Consider the following 24,979-nt stretch of genomic DNA (forward strand, 5'->3'; position numbering starts at 1 on the left):
AAATTATCACATCTCATAAAAGAGATATTTTATCCCTATATAAAATTATTTATCACGGGCTCATGATATTATCATGGGATTTCTAAAAAGGTATCAAACGATGGATAAGGAGGATTATTTATCAATTCCTCTCTTATCCCATGCACTAAATTATACCTTAAGAACTTCAAGTCTCCAATAGCTAGAGACATAATTTGAAACTTCACCTACTGAATAAAAAAATGGTGTCGTTTCTAACAAGACCGAGATTTAGTCTTGTAAATGTTCATGAATCCAAAGATCGAGCACAAGCCATAATAGTGCAAAGTGTTGAACATATTAAAAATTTGGGATAGTTCATATTTGGTGTATTTCTGGTATTTGCTCAAGTGACGAATTTCAAAGCAAAATGTTACTATCATCTTGCAAATACTTTGAAATTTTTCACTAATTGAAGGTTAAAATCGAAATATACTTTCTTGTATGTGTGAGTATATTATAATTGATACGGAAAAGTATTAAAATCTAGTGGAGGATTTTAATACGAGCTGAAGCACTGAAGCATGGGCTGGAGAACAGAAACAGTAGTGCTGGGACACCTGTTTTGGGTGCCTCAACGCTACGCTTCTGCTGAAGTTTTTAGGCAGTAACCAAACCAGCGTTTTGAACCTTCTTGAATCATTGTCTCTTGGTTGAATTTTTTCAACCATAACTATTTACCGAAAAATATCTTATGAATAGATGCATTATTTCATTTAGGACACATTAATTTATGAAAAACACGGCTCTCCATTGCAATTTTACAAAATCTATAAATATATATTCTGCAACTCTATATGATTGTTACATTATTGTCTGGAAGAGTTTGTTTTATCTTAAGAGTAATTTGCTTATAAAACTCATTAGCAAACTTTGAGTAGTGAGAACAAATAAAACCTTAAAAGAAAAATATTTTCAATACGCCTGAAACCCAAGTGTTTTCATGCACCATTTCCTTTTCCATTCTATATTTCAGATTGTTGTTTTCTCTACGTTCACCCCAAACAATAAGAGTACTAAAAAGAAGTTCTCCTAACTAAAGCATCAAAGTTGAGTTTGGTTCCAATAATTCTTCGTGGCTCACATCACAAAATCTCTCTTTACTGTATATCCAAAACGCTTGTATACATGTGCCAGAATCGAAAAGCCCAACAAAAAAGTTGATTAAATCCTCTACATGTAATACATTATATATGCATGCGTAATATATAAAAACATCTCGAGTAACATTAAAAGTTATTCCCACTGTCACTTTCTGCCTATAAAATACATACAGATTTGTATGTATGTATATTTATGTGTGTGTTTAATTAGAAGGGCCTACAAGCTATGGGTAGGGTGTCTAGATTCAGGAATGTGCATGGTTCACTGCATTAAGACTATATTGTGTCTAATCTAGCACTGCATGTCTTGCCTTTATTTTTCCCTTTCACATGCATTATGATGCATCAGCTAGCTCAAGAGTTGGATTCAACAAATTAATACAAGTAGGGATAGTTATCTATATTAATGAGAAATTTTGATGTGAAATTATTTCAAGATTGTAGTTTTCATTCCTATTATATATATAGCCTTCTCTCTTCTAAGCCCAACTGGTCTCCTCCCTCCATCTCATATATTTAAGTTGAACTTTTTTTTCGTCCGTCTCAAATATATATAGTCCAGTTTTCATATCGAATAGTGTCGTTTCTCTACTCTTTTATCAATCTACCTCTATTTAATTTTCTTTTTTTAATTACTAATTTGTTCATTTAATCACTAAAACAACAATTAAATAATGAGTAAAGTGAGAAATTTTTTTGAAAAAATTACTTTTCAAATAACTTTATTGATTTGTGTAAAAACACATACAAGCCTAAATATATGAGACAGATTGAGTATTAATTATTCCAGTTTTTGAGACCTCGACGATTTAAATTATGTATCATTATTCAGTTTTTGACTTTCTTTAAAAGCTTCATAATATGCAAATTATTTAGCATTTAATTTGATAATAAAGAGTACTCTTCATATCCACGTGATACTCAGGAGAAAATTACACCATCAATTCGCATAATTAAATCTTCTGATTCAATTGTGCTGTGATTTCATTTCCAATTTACTAATTAAGTCGTATGGTGTCCTTAAATTTTGGAAAATATTTGAACAAGCAAGTCTCATTTTTCTGTGTATAACATCGTAGCATGAAAATCGAAGTTCTTAATGAGATTGCTGTAAAGATTCGAGTGCATAAAAGTTCAACTATTTTTTCCAATTTATTGAGTATGGGTAGCGGCACAAACCAGCAAGTCAGTTCTTTAATTGTAGGTGTTCCCGTGTTATTTGTTGTCGATCGTACAATTTTTGATAGATTATAATCAGTACTTACAACTATATTCTATTGTTTCTTCTCTCTTTTTTTGTTGCAATAATCTCGCGTGTGAAATATGAGATTCAATATCTTTTTAACATCTCGTATTTAAATCAAATTTTACAATAATTGAAGCTAAAACAGTAATTATGTTATTTTATCTTTCAATTTATTACCACATTCTTCGTTATCTCATCTCACGATTCAAGCAATACGCAATACTTTTTCATCTAGTTCAAAATTAATTTTCAGGGTATGGATTAAATAGTTGCAAAATCATCCCAAGCCACCGAATATGGTTGTTTGTGTAGGAAATGAAGGAAAAATATGATACTAGGGCCACCAAATAAAGGGCAAACCTGCAGGTAGTTTTTGTATGTCAATATTTTAAATTCTTATACCGCGATATTTTTTTGTCGTCTATCAAATTTATTCGCGTTGGGTTGCATATGTCGCTTTGAATTTAAAGTCGATTTTTAATCGAGAAGTCTCGAATGATCAAATTTGGGGAACAGTAATGAGTATCTCTACTGAAATGAAAATTTTTCAGATTTATAAAGCATAAGTTGTCTTCCAAATATATTGAATCGCCTCAGCTACAACTTCAAGGTGACTACATTAAATTCTGTTACCATATTATAACATAACAAGAATTGCTATCGTTAACCATACTCTTGTTATTTACAATGAAACTAAATACAAAATTGATACTGAAGCAACAGAAACATGGTCAGTTGAGTGTTGTCCCAAAATGATGAATCAATATACAGGTGAAGCTAATTAGAAAAAGCAAAAGCCGGTGAATAAACGAAGTTAGAATTTACACCTCGATTCGTAAGCGGCGCATTTCAGATTGGAACGTGGAACTTGATGCCAAAGTTCGACGAGCCAGAGCCCGAATGTCCTCCCGAGAACAGTCGCGTGAAATTCGAACAAGCTCCCAAAGGGCTCCTCCACTGATCATGTCTTTTGCATTAACCTCTGGTGGGTAGTAAAAAAAAATCAGTATTTCCATCAAAATGAGCGATCATAAAATTGGGTTTCTCATTGGTTAGACTATTACCGTGTTGTGCCAAGTGGCACAGCGCCAGTTCAACGTGGCGTCTTATCAGTGACACTTCATTGTTTGCATTCTGTACAATCCAAGGCAATGCTCCATCCTCTATTAGTAAAGAACGTCCGGTTCTTGTTCCTGACATCGGTGTTGTGTATCTCAAACAATTGCATATAATTGTTCACCATCATACAACAGATTCATAATTTATGTTAACACAAAAGCCATGTCACCGCAGGTCAGTGGGATCAACAACCATCCTCCTCACCAGTTTTATTTATTTATTTTCTTATTTTTATCGCTTAAGTTGTCCAGCTCTGTAGATTTAGAACAAGGCGGAGAACCAAACCCATGTTCAAATGGTGCCGGACGAGTTGTTTCTGTTTGTCCTAGAAGGCCTGAACTACGTAATGGTGGTGTGACATGTGCTTGATGCTTATTGAAAAAATCTTCCTCGGGCAGAGCCAGCATATTTTCTTACGTCCACGCATTTAAGATCTAGATGTCATATTGTTATAACCCTATTTTCTAGAGGCTATGATTTCGTGACAAATACTTATCAAACGTATTTATAAAAGTGTTTTTACAAAAATTTTATAAAAAATTTTAAAAGTAGTTTTAACAATAAACATGTACTTACCCTGTGTAGAAGCTCTCGATTCACATTTTGCAAAATTAGCAATACCACGGGCAACTTGAGAGAGTACATCCGGATGCCCACATCTGACCATTGCTAATAGAGCCTTTATCCCACCTTCGGACCTCAGCTTCGTTTGTAGTTTATCTGCAAAGTCAGGGATACGCAAACTTCTTACCAATAGAGTTTTTTAAATTAAAAAAATAGAACGAATATTTTGATCGGGACTAAACCCATAACTACTTGAAACTAGAGCCCGTCCAAGAGAGGTTCTAAATGGCAACTCGCAGAATGTCGGTAATGCTTTTCTGATAATTAAAGGACATCTCTTGCGCTATCTACAACTGGATACCCTTGTTTTTTTTAAAGTTAAAACAGTTGCCTGGTATCCATATCGATGGGACACAAGGGAGGAGAGCCAAGTGCAAAAGCAAATAATCATATACCATTGCCGCATAAATTAGCTATGGCTCCAGCAACCATTCTCAGGGTCTGTGAATCTTCAGCATCGGTGGCTGTCATAGCTAACAAAGAGATTCCAGCTTGGGCCATTATGAGTTCCTGATTAGCCTCTGAGACAGCAAACAAGCATAAGGGAATGTCAATTGGTTGGAGAAGAATAGAACATGGCACTGATTAATTAATAGGATACCATGAAGGACAATCTACTATTTAAAAAATATATGTTGTTCACAAAATAACAAATTAGATATATAAAGACAGCAAACTGAAAGAAGTTACCATTCATAGCCAGGTTAGCAATAGCACCAGCAGCAATTCTACGAACAGTTTCATCCTCATAGCTTCTAAGGAGCATCAACAATGAAGTGAGACCACCAGCTTCAACTATCTTTTCTTGGTTTGCTTCTGTAAATTACACGTATGACAAGCTTAAGTGTCTCACACTAACATGTGAAACATCAGGTTCACAGAACACCAACCACATAATTATCCAAGCATGTCAAAATCTAACAGGGATAGGGAAATGCAAAATATATGTGGTTCAACTGATGTGTTACGTCATACAAAGAAATGCGAGGAAAGTGAAGCACCTTCGGCAGCTAAATTGGCCACTACTTTGACAGCATGAATCCGGACACTTGCATCGTCCGACTCAAGCAATGACAATATCTTTTGCAATCCAACTGTCAGATTAAAATTTTGGAATGTAAAGTCTCAAAGAAATTGAAATGAAATGAAATAAAATAAAATAAAACACAAAGAAAGTACCTTGTTCATGAAGGTTTGTAATTGATGCTCTTTCTCCATCACTACCATCTCTAGAACGCAGATGATTAAGTGGAGAAAGAGAATTTAAACCAAGAAGAGGGTTTGCAGAGTTTCCTCTGTTGAGAGAGCCTCTAGGCTACAAATATACCACAAACAAATACAAATCAAATCATAGAAACGTCTGTGTTAAACTTGGGAACATCTGAGAAAACTCTACAAATGATTACATTCTAGTGAAACATAATATGTTCAGCCAATTAAATTCATCCGTAGATTGATCTGGTCAAGTGCCTATCATTCGTTTCATTAGAGAAAACAAGGTAGGATACTCAATCATAGCAATATCAAATTTGAGAAGCCAAAATAACTCGAGATACATAGCAAAAAGAGGACAAATGTGATTTTAAAAAATTTATATAACTACCATTCAAATGAAAAGAATATAGGCAACAAAAAACATACCTGATTAGCCTCGATGGTCATCTGTGCCGATTGACTTCGTAAAAGTCTCACTTCTTCTTCCAATTTCTTTTTCTTACGGTACTCCCCTTCCAGTACTTGCTGAAAACTCGAAGCATCTGTGTTTCCCATCAACTGCAAATATAAATGTGTCATACGTACAATTCAAATATAGATCTGAGTCCAGAATTAAAATTTCAGAAAATATCCATCTCAATAGCTGTAGTTCTCGTATTTTGAGCAAATGGAAATGAAATTTAAGTGCAGTTAATTTTTAAACGTTCCCGAAAAAAAAATCAACTCTGTTTCCACGGTTTTCACTAAGAGAAAAGTGCAGTCTAACTTGTTTCCTTGCTTTCGCACTTTTCACTTCTTTATTAAAATTTGCAAGATTATAACCAAGGTTTCAAGATATCAGGGACATTTTCAAAGCGCTTTTGGAGAACTTAATATTCTCTCATTACTCAAAACCTACTTTGAATTTGAAGCTTTAATCCATGATCCAATGAAAAACTTGTACCAGAGTCCCTAAAAGTCAATTTTTAGCTCAGACCATTACCTCCACCTTAGAAAATTTCAGTAGTTGATTTTTTAAATTCTGAATTTCCTCTTCAGCTGTCTTAAGGAGCCGATTTGCATTTTGCAGCAAGGATTTTAGCTCAGCAACTTCTTCGTTACTAGCACCTGTGTGATTCTGCAAAAAGCAATTTTCAATTTCCTTAGCAATACGAGGCGAAAAGTTTCAAAGAGTAGCTCGTTTTCACATTTTTCTTCTAATAATTCGACGGTTTCAAGTGACAAAAAATGAATTGAAAAGGATCTACACTGAATTTCAGGTGCACCTACATGTAGAATTGATACAGGAAAAAATACTATTCCATTAACTACTTCCAACTCAAGATAACCCTTTTATTTCTTGTGCCCAGTCCACAACCCCGGACCACCTCTCAAAAGCAATTGATATTGAGCCTCTTATAGTTTTAATTCATCTACCAAAAATGGGTTAATACTTTGTCTACATGCTTTGCACCTGGCTGCAAAATTGATCTATTTTTAAAGAATTTTTCATTACATTCCATAAGAGCTGATTAAATTTACTATCTGACCAAAAATCTTAATTAAAAAACACTTTCAACTACCTAAAAGATCTCAACCCTGGAGCATTATGGCATTAACTTCCAACTTGAATCTCTTTTTTTCATTTCATTGTGTTCCCATTTCACATAAAAGATGCTGAAGATAGACATTTTTCATTGCACAGACAAGGCACAAATGCAAAGGCGATTGTCTTCTCCCTGTGACTTCCCCTTTCCTTTTACCCATCTTTTGAATAAGAAAACTCCTCCATACAAATTTATCTAGCTGTTTATAATTGAAGAGAACGAGAAAGCTACTACCTCTCCATTGATGCTTTGCTTTTGTTGATTGACAGCCCACTTTTCCTCAAGCATTTTAATTGACTCCATATAATGCATCTGGCATTTCATTTTCTCCTCCTAATATGCCAGCAAAAAAGGATCAATCAGGAACTGGGAAATAAAAGCGAATATAATTTATTTTTTTGGATAGGAAACAATAAAGTGAATACAATTTGAATCAAACATTTACAAGCATGTAACATTTTTATTCAAATTTCAAACCTCATCTTATCCCCCACATTTTAATCGACTTTGTGCACAGATTTTCTAGCACCTCATTTGTCTCCAAATATTGTTGCCACGTAGTGTTGGCCAGACAACAGTATCATGAGATATTAGACCAACGGTGGAACAACTTAGTAATTGCCAAATTGTGAAGCAAAGGAAACAATCTCTTATTTAACCATGTACAAAGGTTTATAGTACCAAATTATACCTAATGTATCTTCGATTTTCTAAGATTGTGCTATAAACTTATAAGGTTATAACAGTGATATGACAGCAACAGTTTCAAATTTTTTTTCTAGCAACTCTTACTGAAAAGTTGACCCATGGTTTTGCAATTAAGAAGACAATATACTCCATTACAGATGCTGAGAGGAATTTGCACGCACAAATACCTCTAGAACTTCCGCATAATTCCTTTCCACCTCCGCAACACGTTTCTGTGCTTCTAACCTGATTCTCTCGGTTTCATTTTCATAAACTTTTTGTTGTCTTTCATTTTCAGCAATGAGTTTATCAATTTCCATCTCTAGTCTTTTGGACAAACTCTTGTAGTCGAATTCTTCCTTGATTTTCAGCATATTTTCCACCTTCATTGCCTGCAAATAAAATCAAATTTAACAAACAATATGGACCCAAACTTATACAGCAAAGAAACAATTTCGTCCTAAATAACAAATTAGAAGCGAGAATTGACTCTGTACTCAGTTCTTAGGGCCTCAAATATAAAATTCTGATATTTACAACTCACCCTTTGTCCAAATAATATGGTGCTTGAAGTTTCTCCTCGATGACGTGGAGATGGGCCGACTGTGACAATTAATGAAGTTCTTGATGTGCCTGCAGCATAACAGAAATGCAATTAAGTTGCACATGGCTTCGACATCATAAACCAACAAATGTGATCTTTGTATTCTATAATAAACCAATAAAACCCTTATTTGTAACATAAAAGTATCAAGCATCAATTCTTGAAAACTGTGCTGACTAAAGGAAACCTGGGTAAAAGTTTTAGAATTAACAAACTAATTAAATTATAGGTTAGACAGAATTTTTTTGAAATAAAGCATCAGACAGAAGCTAGAAAATTAACACAGAAAGAAAATCTCACCTCCAAATGAATCTTTAAGCAGCCTCGTAAGTTTTGAATCCCGAACTGGGACATGAGAACTATTTTCTGCCAGGGCATTTATACATTTCCCTAAAGCACTGAGTGAAAGATTTATAGATTTCGCTTCTTCCAACATATGTCCCTCGCTTCCTTCAGAAAAATTTAAAATTCTCTGAGATAATACAAATTGTAAGCCACTTAAAGCAAACAAGATTAATTAATCTAAACTGTCAAAATAAGAATGCTCCAGTAAAACTCTAATCGAGGGTATAGTGAGGCTCTAAACAGCCCACTTTGAATCATAAATCAAATAAGTTTATCAGTGTTTGATCGTAAATAAAAAAGCAACTTTGGAGTCTGTTTTAGTAATGGCTACAATCTAGACATAGATCAACCGAGTAGGTTAGAAACTAAAAAGGTATTTTCCTATTAACTGAACACAGCATCTCAATGAACTTGAGTGAATAAGAAGAATTGATTAACTAATTCAACAACATAATTTATTCTCCTTAGAATTAAAACAAAATTAAAGATTCATCCCGCAGCTAATTTCTCACTTTTAAGCACTAAAGAATCCAGGTCTTAGATACTGAAAGATAAATGCATGGGATACAGCTCTCACAAATAAGCATCCGTAATTGAATTTCAAATATGTCCAACTCCTTTTCTGTTTCCAGTTCACCCACCAACAGTCTCTGCTCCTCTCATTAATGAAAAATGGAAAACAATCAAAGAAAAACTGGCAACTAAAGTCTTAACAGAAAATAGTAAATGTGAACATAGACGCACAGCTAAATGGTTCAGGACAAATTACAGAGAATTGATATAAAGCATCTCAGAGCACAAATTATTTTTGTTCAAATAAAAGTAAGGAGTCTCTAAGGAGCACCAAGAGTTGAGGGATTGAAATCAAGGATCATATCGATCACAAAAGCACACTTTTATTTTACTTTTATTTTTATTTATGGCAAGAGATTTAAAAGAAACTACTGAGTTATTTATTTACTTCTATTCCTGCACAATAAAAAGGCAATTGAATAAAAACAACTTATACAGTTTGCACAAAGCCATCACTTTATAAAAATGAAAATTTCTTCTTCAATACGTAGGTCTGGAGTTTCAAAAGGACCTGATTTGTGAATACGTTCAGAACCAGCAAGATCCACAACAATTAGTTTGCTTTTTCGTAGCATTGGTGGCCTCAAATTACCAATCAAATTGGAGCGATTTTCCGGAGAAAAATCATTGTCCCCGTCCGATATAGATCTCTTCACATGGACCTGTCCCAAGCAACATTAGTTGTAGAACCAGATACTAATAAACAGTTTCATAAGAATAGCATAAAAAGGAATTTTTACGTGCGTGTCAGGACACAGAAACTAGTTAAAGCAAATAGAAAACAACAAGCACTTTATATTATCTCCATTTTTACCATGAGAAGGGCATGACTACGAGAAGATTCAGTGTTCAGTTTAGTATTGGCAGCAAACCTATGGTCTTCACCCAAGCGTAATAGTTCCATAAAATTTAGCTGGTCCCTGATCACCATGACAGTTGCTCCAGGCAAAGAAACATCCCCACTTTTTTGGTCCTCAACAATAGAAATATTATCATTTGCTGGATTTAGTAGATCCTGAATGGTCTCCATATAAATCTACAAACAACAGAAATTATTAAATATCATTCATTAAAATTCCAGATATTTTCTAGTAAAATACTACACAAATGTAATTTCTTTCACAATATTATCACTTAATCCTGCATGGCTTGCAACCTGCAAGTATGAGACTGAGATAGAATCAGTCTCCGGAGAGATATTTGCCAATAAATCCTCCATAGATCGAACCATTATACCACGAGCTGAGGTATCTTCGTCACCCAGTCGTCCAAGTGTATAAGTTTTACCGGTGCCAGTCTGACCATAAGCCATCACAGTCCCATTGTAACCATCCAAAACGCTCTGGAAAACAGGGGAATAAATAAGCAAAACAGATAATCAAGTGTGAGCTTTATAATATTATACTACTTGTTACTTCTGCATGTGGCTCCACTTGCACATAAATTTATTTTGAGGTAAAACATAAGTAATAAACTTAAATTTGTGTGTTTTTCCATTTGAACTTTGAAGGAATAAATATCATTTATTTAACTGACAGAATAAAGATTGTTATGATTAATTAAATCATAAAATCTAAAGTATAAATTTAATCGTATTCATGTATAAGTTTTTTATTTAATCATAACAGCTAAAGTTTCTGATTTAATTACTAAACACATAAATTAACATAATTTTGCAGCCACAAAATCTAGCGATACTACACATTTTCAGAGAATAAATGTCCAAATTTAGAAAGTAAAATGACTTTATACCACTCACCTCGACAACAGGTTTAGCAACAACTTCGTAGACTCGTTTCTGTGATGCGAATTCAGTGAAAACCTCATCAAATTCAAAAGTATCTGAATCCCAATTGTTTTTCCTAAGTTTCAATCTTTTAAGCTGTGGCGAAAAGCAAACAAATAGCATCACACGGAAATATTTACAGATGAGGTTATATTATCCCTCAAGGTAAAAGATCTAAACAAATAGATTTAATTAATTTGAGAACCTCAGGTTGCAACTCTATGCAATCAGCAAAATCTGCATCAGCTTCCAATTCCTCAGCATTTTTAGGCCTCAATCTTACGGCTACCCGCACTCTTCCTGAAATTTTTCAATAAATTGCATCAAATAGACTCTTTCCTCTAACAGGGGTAAGAAAGATTTGAATTTGAATGACTTGATGCAGCCAGTTCTACTGTTATTAGAGCTTAACCAATATGATTCATTTGACATCAATGAAAGACTTAACCAACTGAGCTGAAACCCTGAGTGTTTTTTCCAAGGAAAGCCTCACAAAATATGTAACCAAACAAGAAATATGGTCATAGTTTATTGTTCTTGCTCCAGACCAACCTCGTCGATCAGTTTTCGTTATACATATCAACAACTGACATGTACCATAGTCAAACAACGAAATGTGGCATGGAATCTTTTAGATTTCTCGAAGAAAACACAAATTGATCACTGTAGTTCAAGCCATATTTGAGTTGTTAATTTCCACAATACAGCACAATTCAAATTATGAATCTCGGGATACCAATTAGGCTAAAATGTTTTATTATTGATTACATATTAGTCATTCTCACGCCATAAATAAATCAAACATCCATTATGCATTCCAAAAATGTAATTCGGCTTCTCCTGAATCCACTTCAAAAACAAACCGACGGATTTTAGACATCCCAAACCCGTACATAAGCGAGTACGCATAGAGGCATAAGCGTGTCTACTCGTACAAAACATATTCATCCGCTAGCAAGCACTCCATCAACCCGAGAATCCTATTTTAACAGCAGCATTTAAGAGTAAAATTCACAACAACTTTAATAGCACAAGACACACTTCAACACGAGCTCTAAGTTGGCTGACTAATTCACAGAACATTAAAAAAAATATGAAGTCAAACTACATTTTGACCCACATTGCTCGTACAATAAATCAAACACCGGAATTATTACACCTTCTACCAAAACCATCAGATCGAGCAATCTCCAGACATGCTTAAATGAACCAACTCCACGCAACTCACCGGAAGGGGCGCCGCCACCGAGAGTCGCAGGGCTGCTGCGGCGTACATTTGACGGCGGAAGCTTCGATTTGAAAGAAGACGAGTTACGAAGATTTGGCGCTTTGTGTGCACCATTTCTGTGACCTCCGCCTGTAGCCATGTGCGCGTATTGTTTGCTTCTTCTCTCTGTTAAAATTGATAGAATAAAAAAGAAATATATTGAAGATAAAGGCAGGAAGGGTGACGATGGGCATTTAGTAAGAAGACGGGGAGCTTTTGGTACTTTGACTTCAATGCTTTTTTAAATAAAATTCAAACTGGAAGAAACAGGGAAAATTGCTACGCAGAGTGGGGTCGGAAAGTCGTTGTTACATCATGCGACACTGACAGTCCAGAACAAGGGATTGTTTGGTTGCTAGAATATCACGCTGACCTACAGGCTGTATTACTCGTAGCCATCCCCAAAAGATTTTAGGGGAAAAATAATAATATCTCAAACAGACCCTTGAGCCGAAAGGACCAAAAGGCCATTCTGTTAGGGGTAGTGAATTTAAATTGACGAAAACGGGCTTCCACTATTACCACGATGGAACTTTGAACTGCCTTAAAAGAAGTGCGAGAGAATTTTGGCATGTCTTTCTGGTGGGCTGGGCCCAGCTGCACTTTAATGTTGATGGCCCAGAGAATATGTCTGTTTTGGGCCTTACATTTTAATTTTAGAATTCTTCTATATTCATGTGTCCCAATTAATTAGATTCCATAAATTTATTGATTTGATTTTACATTTCGACTGCTAATAAATGATCATGTAAGCTTATGAAAAGCTTGTTTATGATATTGCGATTATTTGAAAATGATTATTTAATTGTTGAACGGGTCAACTCTACCGAAATTCACTATAAAAAGTAATACTATTAGCATAAAAAGTAATTTTTTTTGCATGGATGACCCCAAATAAAAGATCTTCTCAAAAAATACGACATGTGAGACCGTCTCACATAAATTTTTACCTTAATTATTTCATTCAAAATATTGGGATCTTATTAAAATAATTCGGAATTTTTTTTAAGCATTTAAATCCAATTTTTCAGTTCAATTCGAACACTTAAACTCGTTGCGGGTTGAACTGGATTTATACCGATTCTCAATTGATCTGGTCCTATAAACAATTCTCCTCCTAATTTATATAACTTACATTTTATAATAAAATATAAATTTGGAGTAATAAATTTAATTTATGGTAATTGAATTGCAGTTGGTCATTGTCTCTGTTAGGAGGCAGATATTTGAAAATCATAAATGGATTATAAATTGCCAAATCTAAATATGGTCATGTTATTCGCGCTTTAATTATAATTTATAACCAATCAATCAAAGAATAAAAAAGAAAAATTAATTAAATTTAAGCAAACTTGGGAAATGACGATTTTAGGACAACAAAACCCACGCAAGAACCGAAAATGCAACTGTCAGCACCGTTTTCATCAACACCGGAGCTTCTAGAACGCTGGCGGCGTTGTCGGAGGTGTTGTTCTGAGAGTCGACGTTAGGACCTTCCGATGGAGCTTCGCTGGGTGAACTAGTCGGCGGGGCTGGAGGAGATAATACTGAGGTGGGAGCCGCGGTGGATTCTGGAGCTGGAGCGTCAGCCGCAGGAGAAGGCGATGGAGAAGTCTCGGGTGCAGGAACCGGCGCCGGAGAAGGGGGCTTACCGAAGAGCTCCACGGGAAGAAGAATACTGTCGACGGTGAAAATGCAGAGCGGGGTTGAGTCGAGCACGGTGGAAGCGATTCTCGAAGTGTCCACGCCAGTGTCTAGACTTACTGAGTCGCCCTGTGTCATGACTCCAAGGGCATATTTCCCGGCGGCGTTAGTTGCGAGAGTAGTTATTTTATCCTTGGTTTCTTTCAAAGTTCCGATGGGAGAGTAAGTCGCAAGGGCGTGATACTGCAAGATCGAGACCAACTCAGCATTGGTGAGTGTGCTCAGATCTGGCGCATCCTCCGCCTTGAACGCCTCATCGTTCGGCGCGAAAATGGTCAGACCGTTGTCCACGGCTGAATCGTAGACTTTCAAAACCCCAGTAGAAAGAATCAACGAAGCAAAGCTTTTGCACCCGGCTTTCACGAGTAAAGCCGTGATGTTAACGTCGGCTGCGGGTGGAGCAGCCGTCAGAATCTCGGCCGGAGCAATCGCCTGGCTGACCTCTATCACCGACACGTTGTACGGTACTTGTTTGACTGACTTAGTGAAAGTAGAGTTCAGAGGGGACCCAGGAATTCCGGATCCGAACCCGACTTTTCCACCTCTCAAAACAGTAATGTTGACAAATCCAAGTTTTCCATCGGCGTTTCCGGTAGTTTGATACAGTGTTGTTGAGAGTATCGAACCTTCCGAGATTTTGTGGAGCTTTGGCCCGTCAAAGTAGTCGAGTAAGACGTGCAGGGACAGGATTCTGTTAATGACACTGAGTGGGTATTTTCCGGTGTAGGAAGAGAGTCCGCCGTTAGGCAGGACACAGACGGTGACGGGTTCGCGGCTGTTGATTTCGTCGGCCACTTTTGTTTGGCTTAACAGATCGTTGAATTCACTGTATTCAGGGTAAGCCTCGAGGATTTCGGTAATGTTGGTGGCAGCGGTGAGAACTGTGATAGCGACGAGGGAGAGGGCGAGGAGGAAATGGCGGAATGCGGCCATATTTGGAACTATGAGGCAGCGGCGGTGGAGTGAAGTGATTTATGTATCGAGTAGAGTCGGTGGAAGGCGAAAGAATTTATGTAACAGTCAATTTGCCCAAATCATGGGTTTCCCAGACCAATTGCCCTCGCACCCATCCTGCCACTCATCTCATATTTCTCATTCGGTCTCAATTCTAAAAAATATTAAAGACTGTAATTGTTTTTCACATTAAGTTTTTTGATTATGTCCCTTGAATTTGCTTTAAAAAAATGTGGGTCGGGTTTTAGTAGAATTTTATGTTCTCCGTCTTCGTCTCTGTCTCCCTCGAGTATTTAATTTCACCCTCGTCAGTCATCCTCATACCCATCGAATCTTATTACCACTTATAATTATATTTTTTAAAATTTGAATTATTTCTAATAAGTCATGAATTGGTGATAATAATAATAATAATTAAATATAAAATTATCAAATTAAAGCTGACGAAATAACAAAATATTATAATCAATTTATCTTAAAATCATTATCTTTTAAAACATAATTATATAAATATATTAATTTAATTAAATATTAATTTAGATATAGGTCAATTCCGAATGAGACATGAGTCTCTATTTCTACACCCAAAGATCTACCTACGTACGTACTCGTTCGGATAAAAAAATATTCCGTACGCTCCATTTGGGGATATCAGATTCTCTGTCCGTCATTTGGTGGGTATTCCACTATATACAGCGATCCATTTGGATTTCTGTCGTCACTGTGCAGGCATGGATTTGCTACTCTTCATGCCAATTCCCATGGCGGCGGCAACCTTGATTTCTATATTGTTTTCTATTCTCACCATTCGATTGTTCGCCAAAAAGCTGCACGAAAAGCAGGGGAAAAAAAAATCACATCCGATCGGGGGTACGGTTCTCAACCAGCTGATGAACTTCAATCGACTGCACGATTACATGACTGATCTTGCCACAAAGTACAGGACCTACAGGTTAATTGGGATTTTCCGAAGCGAGGTTTACACTTCCGACCCGGTGAATGTCGAGTATATACTCAAAACCAACTTCGAAAATTATGGCAAGGTACACACAGTTACTTGTGGTGATTTTCAAATTTGATTTCGTGGGTGCTGAGAATCATCCTTCTGATTAGGAGAGTCGAAATCTTGAAAAAATTTGGAAGTATTTTTGGTAAAAATGGACATTGTTTATACTCTGTACTAGTTTTTTGGTGCTATGGGTTCCTTTTGCAGCATTATTATTAATTTACATTTTTGCTGGGATCAATGGAATTGAGCTGTAAAGGTTGTGAACTGATTTTCTGTTTCTTGATTCTATTTTTTGGATTTGATTTTGCTAGTTCAAGATGGTTTTTTTACGTAAATTAAACCAGGTATATGTATGATCCAGTAATAATTAAAAATAATTTTGATTAGTAAAATTATTAGGATGATAGCATTTAGTATATTGTCTTCTACTTATGTTACGTTTTTAAATTATAAAGATAAAGATAAATCAGAGTAATTAATAAGACTTTTAATAATTATTAATATCTTTTTAAGATCGTGTTGCTATATACAAAATTTAAAAACTTTAAAAATGTATTAAGGAAAAAATTAGAATAAATTATATATACAAACAACCATTGATAAGAAGGTTTCAAACTCACGACTCATTAAGTAAAAATAATTTTGAAGAATATAAATAGTTAAACTAATAGATCAATATATTATTTGAAATAATAAAAGGAAGAACAATTTACAAATAAATAACATATGTGAAAATGGTAAAATGTGAAAGGCAAAAAATTATTTTAGCAGGTAGAAACGATAAACAGAAACAAACTACAAGTCAGGGCCTGTGACCCTAAAACGGATGCTCCAGATAGGACTTGAATGTTTTTTGTTTAGGCAATTGAGTTTTCATACAGTTAGCATTAGCTAATACAGGGGAATTTAGTTCTGGTCCGACTTACTGTGTTTTGGATTCAATGTACTAAAGATTATGCGTGGAATTTGTTTTTATTTTTCTTTTTGTTTTTTGGGCGATTGCTGAACTTGCCACTTGCATTGTCCGCTGATTAGGATGACAGTAGCATATCAGCTACGTTAGATGCATGGAAATCATCTTTGCCCGGAATTCTGAACTAAAGTTATAATATATGAGGAAAAATAACATTTAGAAGGAGTATTTGGTCATAGATGATTCTGAAGTAGATGTAACCTTGTTTACACTTTGTGTTACTCGAGTTTAGATCCCCGCAATGTTTAAAGTCAGGTGTTTTATATTCGGATGAATAATGTAGTGAGTAACTACTATGTTGGGTTGGAACTGTTGGTATGGTCCAAAGTAGACCCTTGATTTGCACAAGGGTCAAATCCAGATTCTTTCATTTTATGAGTTGCCAAGATATACTCTCAATGCCTTTGTTTTCTCTCCATATTAGTATACTCCTTTATAATTAAAACAATTGCAGGCACTTCATGGTTATTATTATTTTTTAAATCTTTGCAGGGAGAGTATAACTGTAGCATTTTAAAGGATCTATTAGGTGAAGGAATTTTTGCTGTTGACGGTGAGCAGTGGCGAGAGCAGAGAAAAGTATCGAGCCACGAGTTCTCCACAAGGGTTCTAAGAGATTTCAGTAGTGTCGTTTTCAGGAAAAATGTTGTAAAGCTCGCCAAAATTGTGTCTTATGCTGCAAATTCCAATCAAGAAATGGATATCCAAGTGAGTTTGCTCCAAGATTTTCAACCGAACCAATGAATTTCAGAAAGAAAATGCACTGAGTTTCATGACATATGCAGGAACTTTTTATGAAATCCACTTTAGATTCCATCTTCAGAGTTGCGTTTGGAGTTGATCTAGACAGTATGTGTGGTTCAAATGAAGAAGGCACCAAATTTAGCAATGCCTTCGATGATGCGAGTGCAAGGACTCTTTGGAGATACGTGGATGTTCTCTGGAAGATTAAGAGATTTCTCAATGTTGGTTCGGAAGCAAAATTGAAGAAAAGTCTTAAAGTGATTGATGAATTTGTTCATAAATTGATCTCTAGCAAGATCGAGCAAATGGATAAGTCCCCGGATGAGACATATGTACGTGAATAAATCTGTAGTTATTACAGTTAAACATAGAAACGGACCCATGAATTTTACGAGGGGCGGTAACTTAGGTTGCATTTGTATTGATGAATTTGGATTTGTGTGGAGATTTTAAAATAAAGCATTTAAAATCCATGGATTTGAAATGACTAGGTTTGGAGGTGGATTTTAAATTGAAGCAAAAAGGTAGTTAGCTAAAATAAGGGATTTTATACCAATTGGATACAATGGATTTGAGGTGTGGATTCAAATCTTTCAATCCAAACACAACCTTACGGTATTTGAGGATAAAACTTGACATTTCTATAAAAGTCATAGGCAACTGCCTTGCTCACCTCTCGTTAGGTCTGCCCCTGGTTAAATGTTGTCAATTTCTTAGCTATTATAATTTGTTTGACAGATGCAGTTGAAAAAAGAAGACATTTTGTCGAGGTTCTTGCTGCTGCCCAATACCAATTCTAAATACCTGCGAGATATAATACTGAACTTTATAATTGCTGGGAAGGACACGACAGCAACATCTCTGTCTTGGTTTGTTTACATGCTTTGCAAGCATCCTCCCGTGCAGGAAAAAGTCGCTCAAGAAATAACCGATGCAGTTGGATCAAACAAAGTGACAAATTTTTCGGAATATACAGATATGTTGGATGAAGCAGCTCTGGAGAAGATGCATTATCTGCATGCAGTGTTAACCGAAACTCTCCGACTGTATCCTTCAGTTCCGGTGGTAAGTCCTGAAGCTGTTAAAATTTTCCTCTCAAAATCCCTATCTTTCTCGAGTATTATTGAAATTAATCTATTAGTTTCCAAGCTTTTAGCTAAGATGCCGAGTAGCAGGTTTCATTTTTCATCCAAGGCATATACAGCCACAATTGAGATTTTTTTATGAATAGGATGCAAAACAATGCTCCTCATATGATACTATGCCGGATGGTTATAGTGTGAAGAAGGGGGATATGGTGGCTTATCAACCTTATGCAATGGGAAGGATGAAATTTATATGGGGTGATGATGCTAACGAATTTAAACCCGAAAGATGGCTCGATGAGAACGGCTGCTTCAAACAGGAGAGCCCCTTCAAATTCACTGCATTCCAGGTTAATTATTCATATTCTGTTTGTGCACCCAATATTGCTTCTCCTGGTGAATTACGTTTTATATGCCATCATCATGCTCCTAATGACTATCCATTTTGTTGGCTCATGACCTGTCACGTAAATCCTGAGTTTTGCTATTTTAACCCTATGCTACTATGCACTTGGATTCAACAGCCTAAGAGTAGTCAAACTTTCTTTCACATTCATTGTGGGTATGTGGAGTATCAGTGTTTGGTTTGACACGAATCTCTTCTTAATTTTGGTCTGTTTAAATTAGTGGCGGAGCCATAAAATGAACACGGGGGAGACAAAATATTGTTTTGCTGTATTACCGAAGGAGGAGTCGCCCTCTGTTGGCACGCCTCTCCAGGCGCCACTGGTTTAAGTTAATCTTAGTCTCTCCCATCAGTTTTTGAGTTTATAATTGGTATCAAATCCTACTTTCTCATAGGTTCCTGAACTAAGCAATATTACCGATCCAGAACATCTTAAATTTAACAGCAACTATTTTGAGTGATTTCTTTAATCTTTCATAAATTATCCCTGATATAATTGAATTGAATGTGTACTTGTATCAATCAGGGTGGACCAAGAGTTTGTTTGGGGAAGGAATTTGCCTATCGACAGATGAAAATTTTCGCGGTAGGTTCTGGTAAAATTTTTCGTCTTCAGATTAAGTGACGAGAGAAAGGAAGTAAAATACAGAACAATGATCAATCTTCACATCGATGGAGGGCTCCATGTCCATGCCTCTCCCAGAGTCACACTAGGGTAACTGTGAGCAAGAATCCATGCATCCTTACCTTGTAATATATTCTATCAAGTTTAATGCACTCACACGAATCAAATAGAAGTTTTCATATTAGGCAAGTACTCTGACGAGAACAATGTCGGACAAACGTGTTGGAAAATTTGATTCGATGCGAATGAAAATTGTGGTTTATATTCTATAAAAATGGAAAATGTTGAATTTGAATTGAGGTACAATCAAGTTATAAAAAAACTTCCTATTTTATATTTATTTGATTCATTCAAAAAATAGTTTCACGTTTTCTAAAATTTAGCTAACATAATTATATTAATAAAAAACGATAAAAACTATTTCCAACTGTAAGAAAATGAATTGTATACTTTGAAATAACTGAAAAAGAAATTAAATAAAAACTTCTATAATTGAGATAGTTGGAGTAACAAAAATGATTTAATGTATATATGTGGGATAATAAATACGATGGTTTTACACAAGTCATGTATATAACATTAAAGTGAGAATAACAAAATTCGAGATTTTTAAGACAAATTTAAATATCTGTGATTACAGATATGAGATATCTATCATAATTTTGTGAGAGATGTGAAGTATGAATGACAATGAGATAGGACGAGGAAGGAGATACCTTCTTTATCGACGTCTTCAAATTATTCGTCCTCATCCCCATTTTATGAAGACTAAGAAGAACTCAATCCAAATTTTTATTTGAGGATTCTCAGTTACGTGTGATATATATTCATCTACCCTCCAATACTATATATTACTAGTTACTCTGCATACGCGATACGTGTGTGTACAATTTTTTTTATCATTATCGATGGACTAAAGTGAAATTTGACAAATTATGGAGGGACTAAATTGATATTTGAATGGTTGAAAAAAAAAAGTGTTGAAATTAAAAAAAAAAAACAAAAAACAAAAGTGTAATATTAGTATCATATAAGGGTAAAATTGGAAAAAAAAGTTTGTGTCTTTTAAGTAGTTATTATCATGTCCTCACACTTAATAATATAATAATATAGAAGTATAGATTATTAATAGAGGAGATGCACAAATATGAATCTTCGTTAAAATTTAAACCCCGACCACCCCAAAAAAATTCCAAATACAAGGAGCCGTCGAAATCGATGCCAACCTATGTAAAATATGTTTCTTTCTATTATCAGTATTCAAGATACAAGAAAGTTTTATTTTATTTATTTATATAAGCATATATCAGATTATCGACACAACAATAATATTCACTCAATTACCGATATACATCAGATATAATTTAAATAAACTAACAGATATAAAAATAATTGTTCAAATTCAATTAAATTCATTAAAAGTTTATTAATAATACAACTAAATTCATCAAATCTCTTTCTTTCATCCATTTGTGTTTTTTAGGACCAGAACTCGGGAAGATGATTGGAATTGCAAGATAAATGAATGGGCTGTACTACTTCGATGAAACTGCTTGCAGGAAAAATAAGGCTCATGCTGTCATGCATTAGGTACCTTTAGTTCCACTTCAGTCAATGATCAAGTAATGTTATGGCATAGACGATTAGGACATTATAGTTTTATGTACCTTTAACACCTATTTTCTGCATTATTTAAAACAATTAATTATTCAACATATCATTTATGAGGCATTTTGGGTAAATTTAAAAAACAAATCCATGAGAGTTTATGTCCAAAATGAAAAATATCATATCGTTATAGAGATATTTGACTTCAATTATTCACCACCTCTCCCATCCGTGAAAAATTGGATGTTCCATTTGCCAACTTTAGATCATTACAAGTGTCGTAATTTTTAAATGAAAAAATAAATATAGCTGAAGAATACATTGAACTTGAAGCTCAAATCCTAGATTTGGGTTGATTTTGTATTAAAGAAATGAGCTAGTATTCAGCTATTTTCTGATGAAATGCCTAACTTTAATCTAAGTCCGTATAACTTATGCTCATCAGACTTAATGAAACCATAATTTGAAGGCTTCGCTTAATGAGCCACCCTCCCTACCTTGGAAACCTTGTATTCAATCCATTTTAATTTATTTGTTTTTATTTTCATTAGATGAATGATTCATTTTGTTAACCATTCATTTGTGGGAAATGGGTTGTTTTGATTAATTTTACACAAATATGAGAGTTGGCCCAAAGCTATAGTTCTAAGTGCAAGTCCTTAGCCACAACTCTTAATAGTAAAAAATTAAGATAGACATTCCAACTAAGGATGTAAATGAATAAAACTATTAATGAATTATTCAGAGCTTGATTCGATAAAAAGTTCGTTTGAGTTCGTTTGTTAATCATATCAAACCAAACACGATCTCGACAATTTAATAAAACAAAGCTCAAGCCTAAGGATATTCGGCTCTTGAGCTTGCAAACATGTTCTTTAATTGGCTCGCGAGCTCGAGCTCGGCTTGCTTAGATGGCTCGTAAGCTCGAGCTTGTCTTATTTGTTGAGTTGACAAATAAAAATATTAGTATTAATGAATTGAACATAAATATATTTAATTTTTAACAAACTCGAATCAAGCTCAACTCGAGCTCAATTGTAAGCTTCACGAGCTCGAAAATTAATCAAACTCAAGCCAAACTTGTTAAACACGATAAACAAGCTATTAATGAACTATGATTGAGCCCGACTTGATTATCACGATAAATGAACTTTTAACGAGCCGAGTTCGAACTTTTCGCGAGCGTAGTAATTTCAAAACAAATCGAGCTTGAGCCCGATGATAAAAACTCGAATCGTCTATCTTAAACAAACCAAACTTAAACCTGATACTATTTGACTTGATTTGGTTCGTGTACATCTTAGATTCCAACATGCATGCCCTCTCTTTTATTTACCAGTAATAAGTCATCAATTAATGGTGGACTCGCTACAAGTGTGAGTGGTGGTCCGTACGTCATGTCGATCAATGTGTAAGATATTGAATTTACAAATACTTTGGTATACTCGGAACAAATTGCATAATTATGGTTTATTTCATCCTACCCATGTGGGCATTGTCCCCATGATAAGATGGATGACCAAGATTTGCCCATGCATATATAGGACCCACTTTTTTTTTTGAAATTCTATGTGTGACAAGATCGTACCCGTTGAAATGAAATGAGGATAGTGCTCACATAGATAGGATCTCAGTTAACCCATAATTAGAGTGAAATGACATATGAAGAGTCGCCATCGTAGCCAAACCATGTGGGGCTACTTTTTAAAGAAAGTGGGCTAAGTGAGCCATTTGGTGTGGGCCATGCACAACATTGATGAGTAGGGTAAAATCTATGGAGCTGCCTGTAACTCTCTCTTATTGGTCCCTATTTGGATAAAATATTAAGATAATCGATATTTATCATTCTAAAACGAATCAAAAAATAATCTGCATCGAAGGTTATTATAACAGTGTTCCATTGAAATACGTTTTGAAAAATCCTATGGATAATCACATAATACCACAGCACACTTTTTCTTCTCTTCAAACCAAAATCATGGCTTCGACAAAGAATCAAGAATTGGGAGGAGAACAAGTGAATCCCAACATTGGATCCACCAATTCCAGCCCCCCGCCGCCGCCCACGATTCATTTATCTCTTAAAGAAGAGGAACCTGAGGAGAAACCAGTTCCACCCCCGGGGATAAAATCTTCGAGAAAGGACCGACACACAAAAGTGGAAGGCCGTGGCAGGAGGATCCGAATGCCGGCCACGTGTGCCGCCAGGGTTTTCCAGCTAACCCGGGAACTTGGCCATAAGTCCGACGGAGAAACCATACGTTGGCTCTTAGAACAAGCCGAGCCGGCCATCATCAATGCAACCGGCACTGGTACTGTCCCCGCCATAGCCATGTCAGTCAACGGCACCTTAAAAATCCCAACCACCGCTCCAGTCGCCTCCGCCTCCTCCACCAAAGACATGACGAACCGCAAAAGAAAGAACATCGACGTAATAACGACCACAACTAGTAACCATTTTTCCTCTACGAATGCTAACAGTTCTGCAATCATTTCAAGCAATAACGCTTCGATTTCAGCTCCGTTAATGTCAATAGTACAAATCCCCAGCATGTGGGCTATACCAACAGTCATCACAAACAACGCGAATTCATCTCCAACTTTCTTCGTACTTCCACCAAATCAAAGCCCACAAGTTGTAGCATTTCAGTCCTCTGCTGCACTCAATCTTGTGAATATTTCGGCCGCTGCCAGGCCTGTTTTCGCGTCCATCGCCGCCACACAACCAGTTGTCGTTACTGCCGAAGGTGTTAATTATCTTCAGGATCTCAGCGCTCCAATTAGCAGCAGCAGTAGAATGGGAGCCCCGGTGGAGAAACAGAGTTTGCCGAGTTCGAGTCATGGCTCTGGATCGATCAGGACACGGATGCTGAGGGATTTTTCTTGGGAAATTCGAGAGAAAAAGGAGTTCACTTTTGTCCCACTCGTTCGGCAGAGCGCTCAGGATCGATTTCTTGGGCCTGAAGTGAAAAGTTGGTAGCAAAAATCGCTTTCTTTGTCCTCTGATCTATGAAATTTATAATGTTACCCACTTCCTTTGATCTATAACATATTTGATCTATGAAGTTTAGCAAATCTGATAAATTTCATATTTTTCTTTTTCGAAATCCAATATTTTAGCAACCTTTCAAATTTTCTACACATATAGTTTGTCCATCAATTTGGCCATCTAGAAAACTGATCTTATATAGATTCAACCACCTTCCCTCTAACATAAAAACAATCGCTCGAATCAAAATGTATGTATATATTGAAATAATAACAGATGACTATTAGTCATAATTCAATCGGAAAATGATTGATATGTTAGGTGTGTCGTAGTAATTTTTAGGAATTGTGATCCGAAGAAAGATGGTTCCTTTCTTGGTAAAAGTAGGGGTGAGAAAAATATCAAATTTTCGGTATACCGAGATTACCGTACCGAAAAAATGTCGAATTTACCGAATTTTCGGTATACCGAAAATTTCGGTACGGTATGGTAACAATACTGAATTTTTCGGTACGATAACGGTATGTATTTTGAAAATTTTTGTATATATCAGAATACCAAAATATCGAAAAAAGATACAAAATTTTAAAATATATAATATTTTAAAACAATAAATTTATAAAAAATTTAAAATATAAGGTTTTTTTCGGTATAAAATGATATATACCGATAACGTACCGAAATTTCGGTATACCATACAATTTCGGTA

General features: G+C 35.5%; 3 protein-coding genes and 1 pseudogene across 3 annotated transcripts; 2 read left to right on the plus strand and 2 right to left on the minus strand.

Moving 5' to 3' along the window:
* Positions 1-3,025: 3,025 nt before the first annotated feature.
* On the minus strand, positions 3,026-12,319 carry LOC142517981 (kinesin-like protein KIN-UB). The gene is made up of 19 exons (XM_075620538.1): positions 12,135-12,319; positions 11,112-11,206; positions 10,880-11,002; positions 10,277-10,462; positions 9,935-10,156; positions 9,632-9,782; positions 8,503-8,652; positions 8,143-8,231; positions 7,787-7,990; positions 7,146-7,244; positions 6,308-6,442; positions 5,752-5,883; positions 5,290-5,425; positions 5,112-5,204; positions 4,801-4,926; positions 4,506-4,631; positions 4,063-4,206; positions 3,432-3,560; positions 3,026-3,349 (listed from the first exon to the last, which is right to left on the minus strand). Exons 1-19 carry the CDS (start codon positions 12,271-12,273, stop codon positions 3,189-3,191), a joined length of 2,640 nt encoding a protein of 879 aa, XP_075476653.1. The 5' UTR covers positions 12,274-12,319; the 3' UTR covers positions 3,026-3,188.
* Positions 12,320-13,453: 1,134 nt separating this feature from the next.
* On the minus strand, positions 13,454-14,989 carry LOC142517982 (fasciclin-like arabinogalactan protein 8). Its single transcript, XM_075620539.1, has one exon. It carries the CDS (start codon positions 14,808-14,810, stop codon positions 13,542-13,544), a length of 1,269 nt encoding a protein of 422 aa, XP_075476654.1. The 5' UTR covers positions 14,811-14,989; the 3' UTR covers positions 13,454-13,541.
* Positions 14,990-15,416: 427 nt separating this feature from the next.
* Positions 15,417-19,935, plus strand: LOC142518748 (cytochrome P450 704C1-like; annotated as a pseudogene).
* Positions 19,936-23,146: 3,211 nt separating this feature from the next.
* On the plus strand, positions 23,147-24,420 carry LOC142518245 (transcription factor TCP9-like). Its single transcript, XM_075620992.1, has one exon. It carries the CDS (start codon positions 23,206-23,208, stop codon positions 24,259-24,261), a length of 1,056 nt encoding a protein of 351 aa, XP_075477107.1. The 5' UTR covers positions 23,147-23,205; the 3' UTR covers positions 24,262-24,420.
* Positions 24,421-24,979: the final 559 nt, after the last annotated feature.

Source organism: Primulina tabacum, chromosome 11 (assembly GCF_025594145.1).
Source record: "Primulina tabacum isolate GXHZ01 chromosome 11, ASM2559414v2, whole genome shotgun sequence".
Classification (NCBI taxonomy): Eukaryota; Viridiplantae; Streptophyta; class Magnoliopsida; order Lamiales; family Gesneriaceae; genus Primulina; species Primulina tabacum.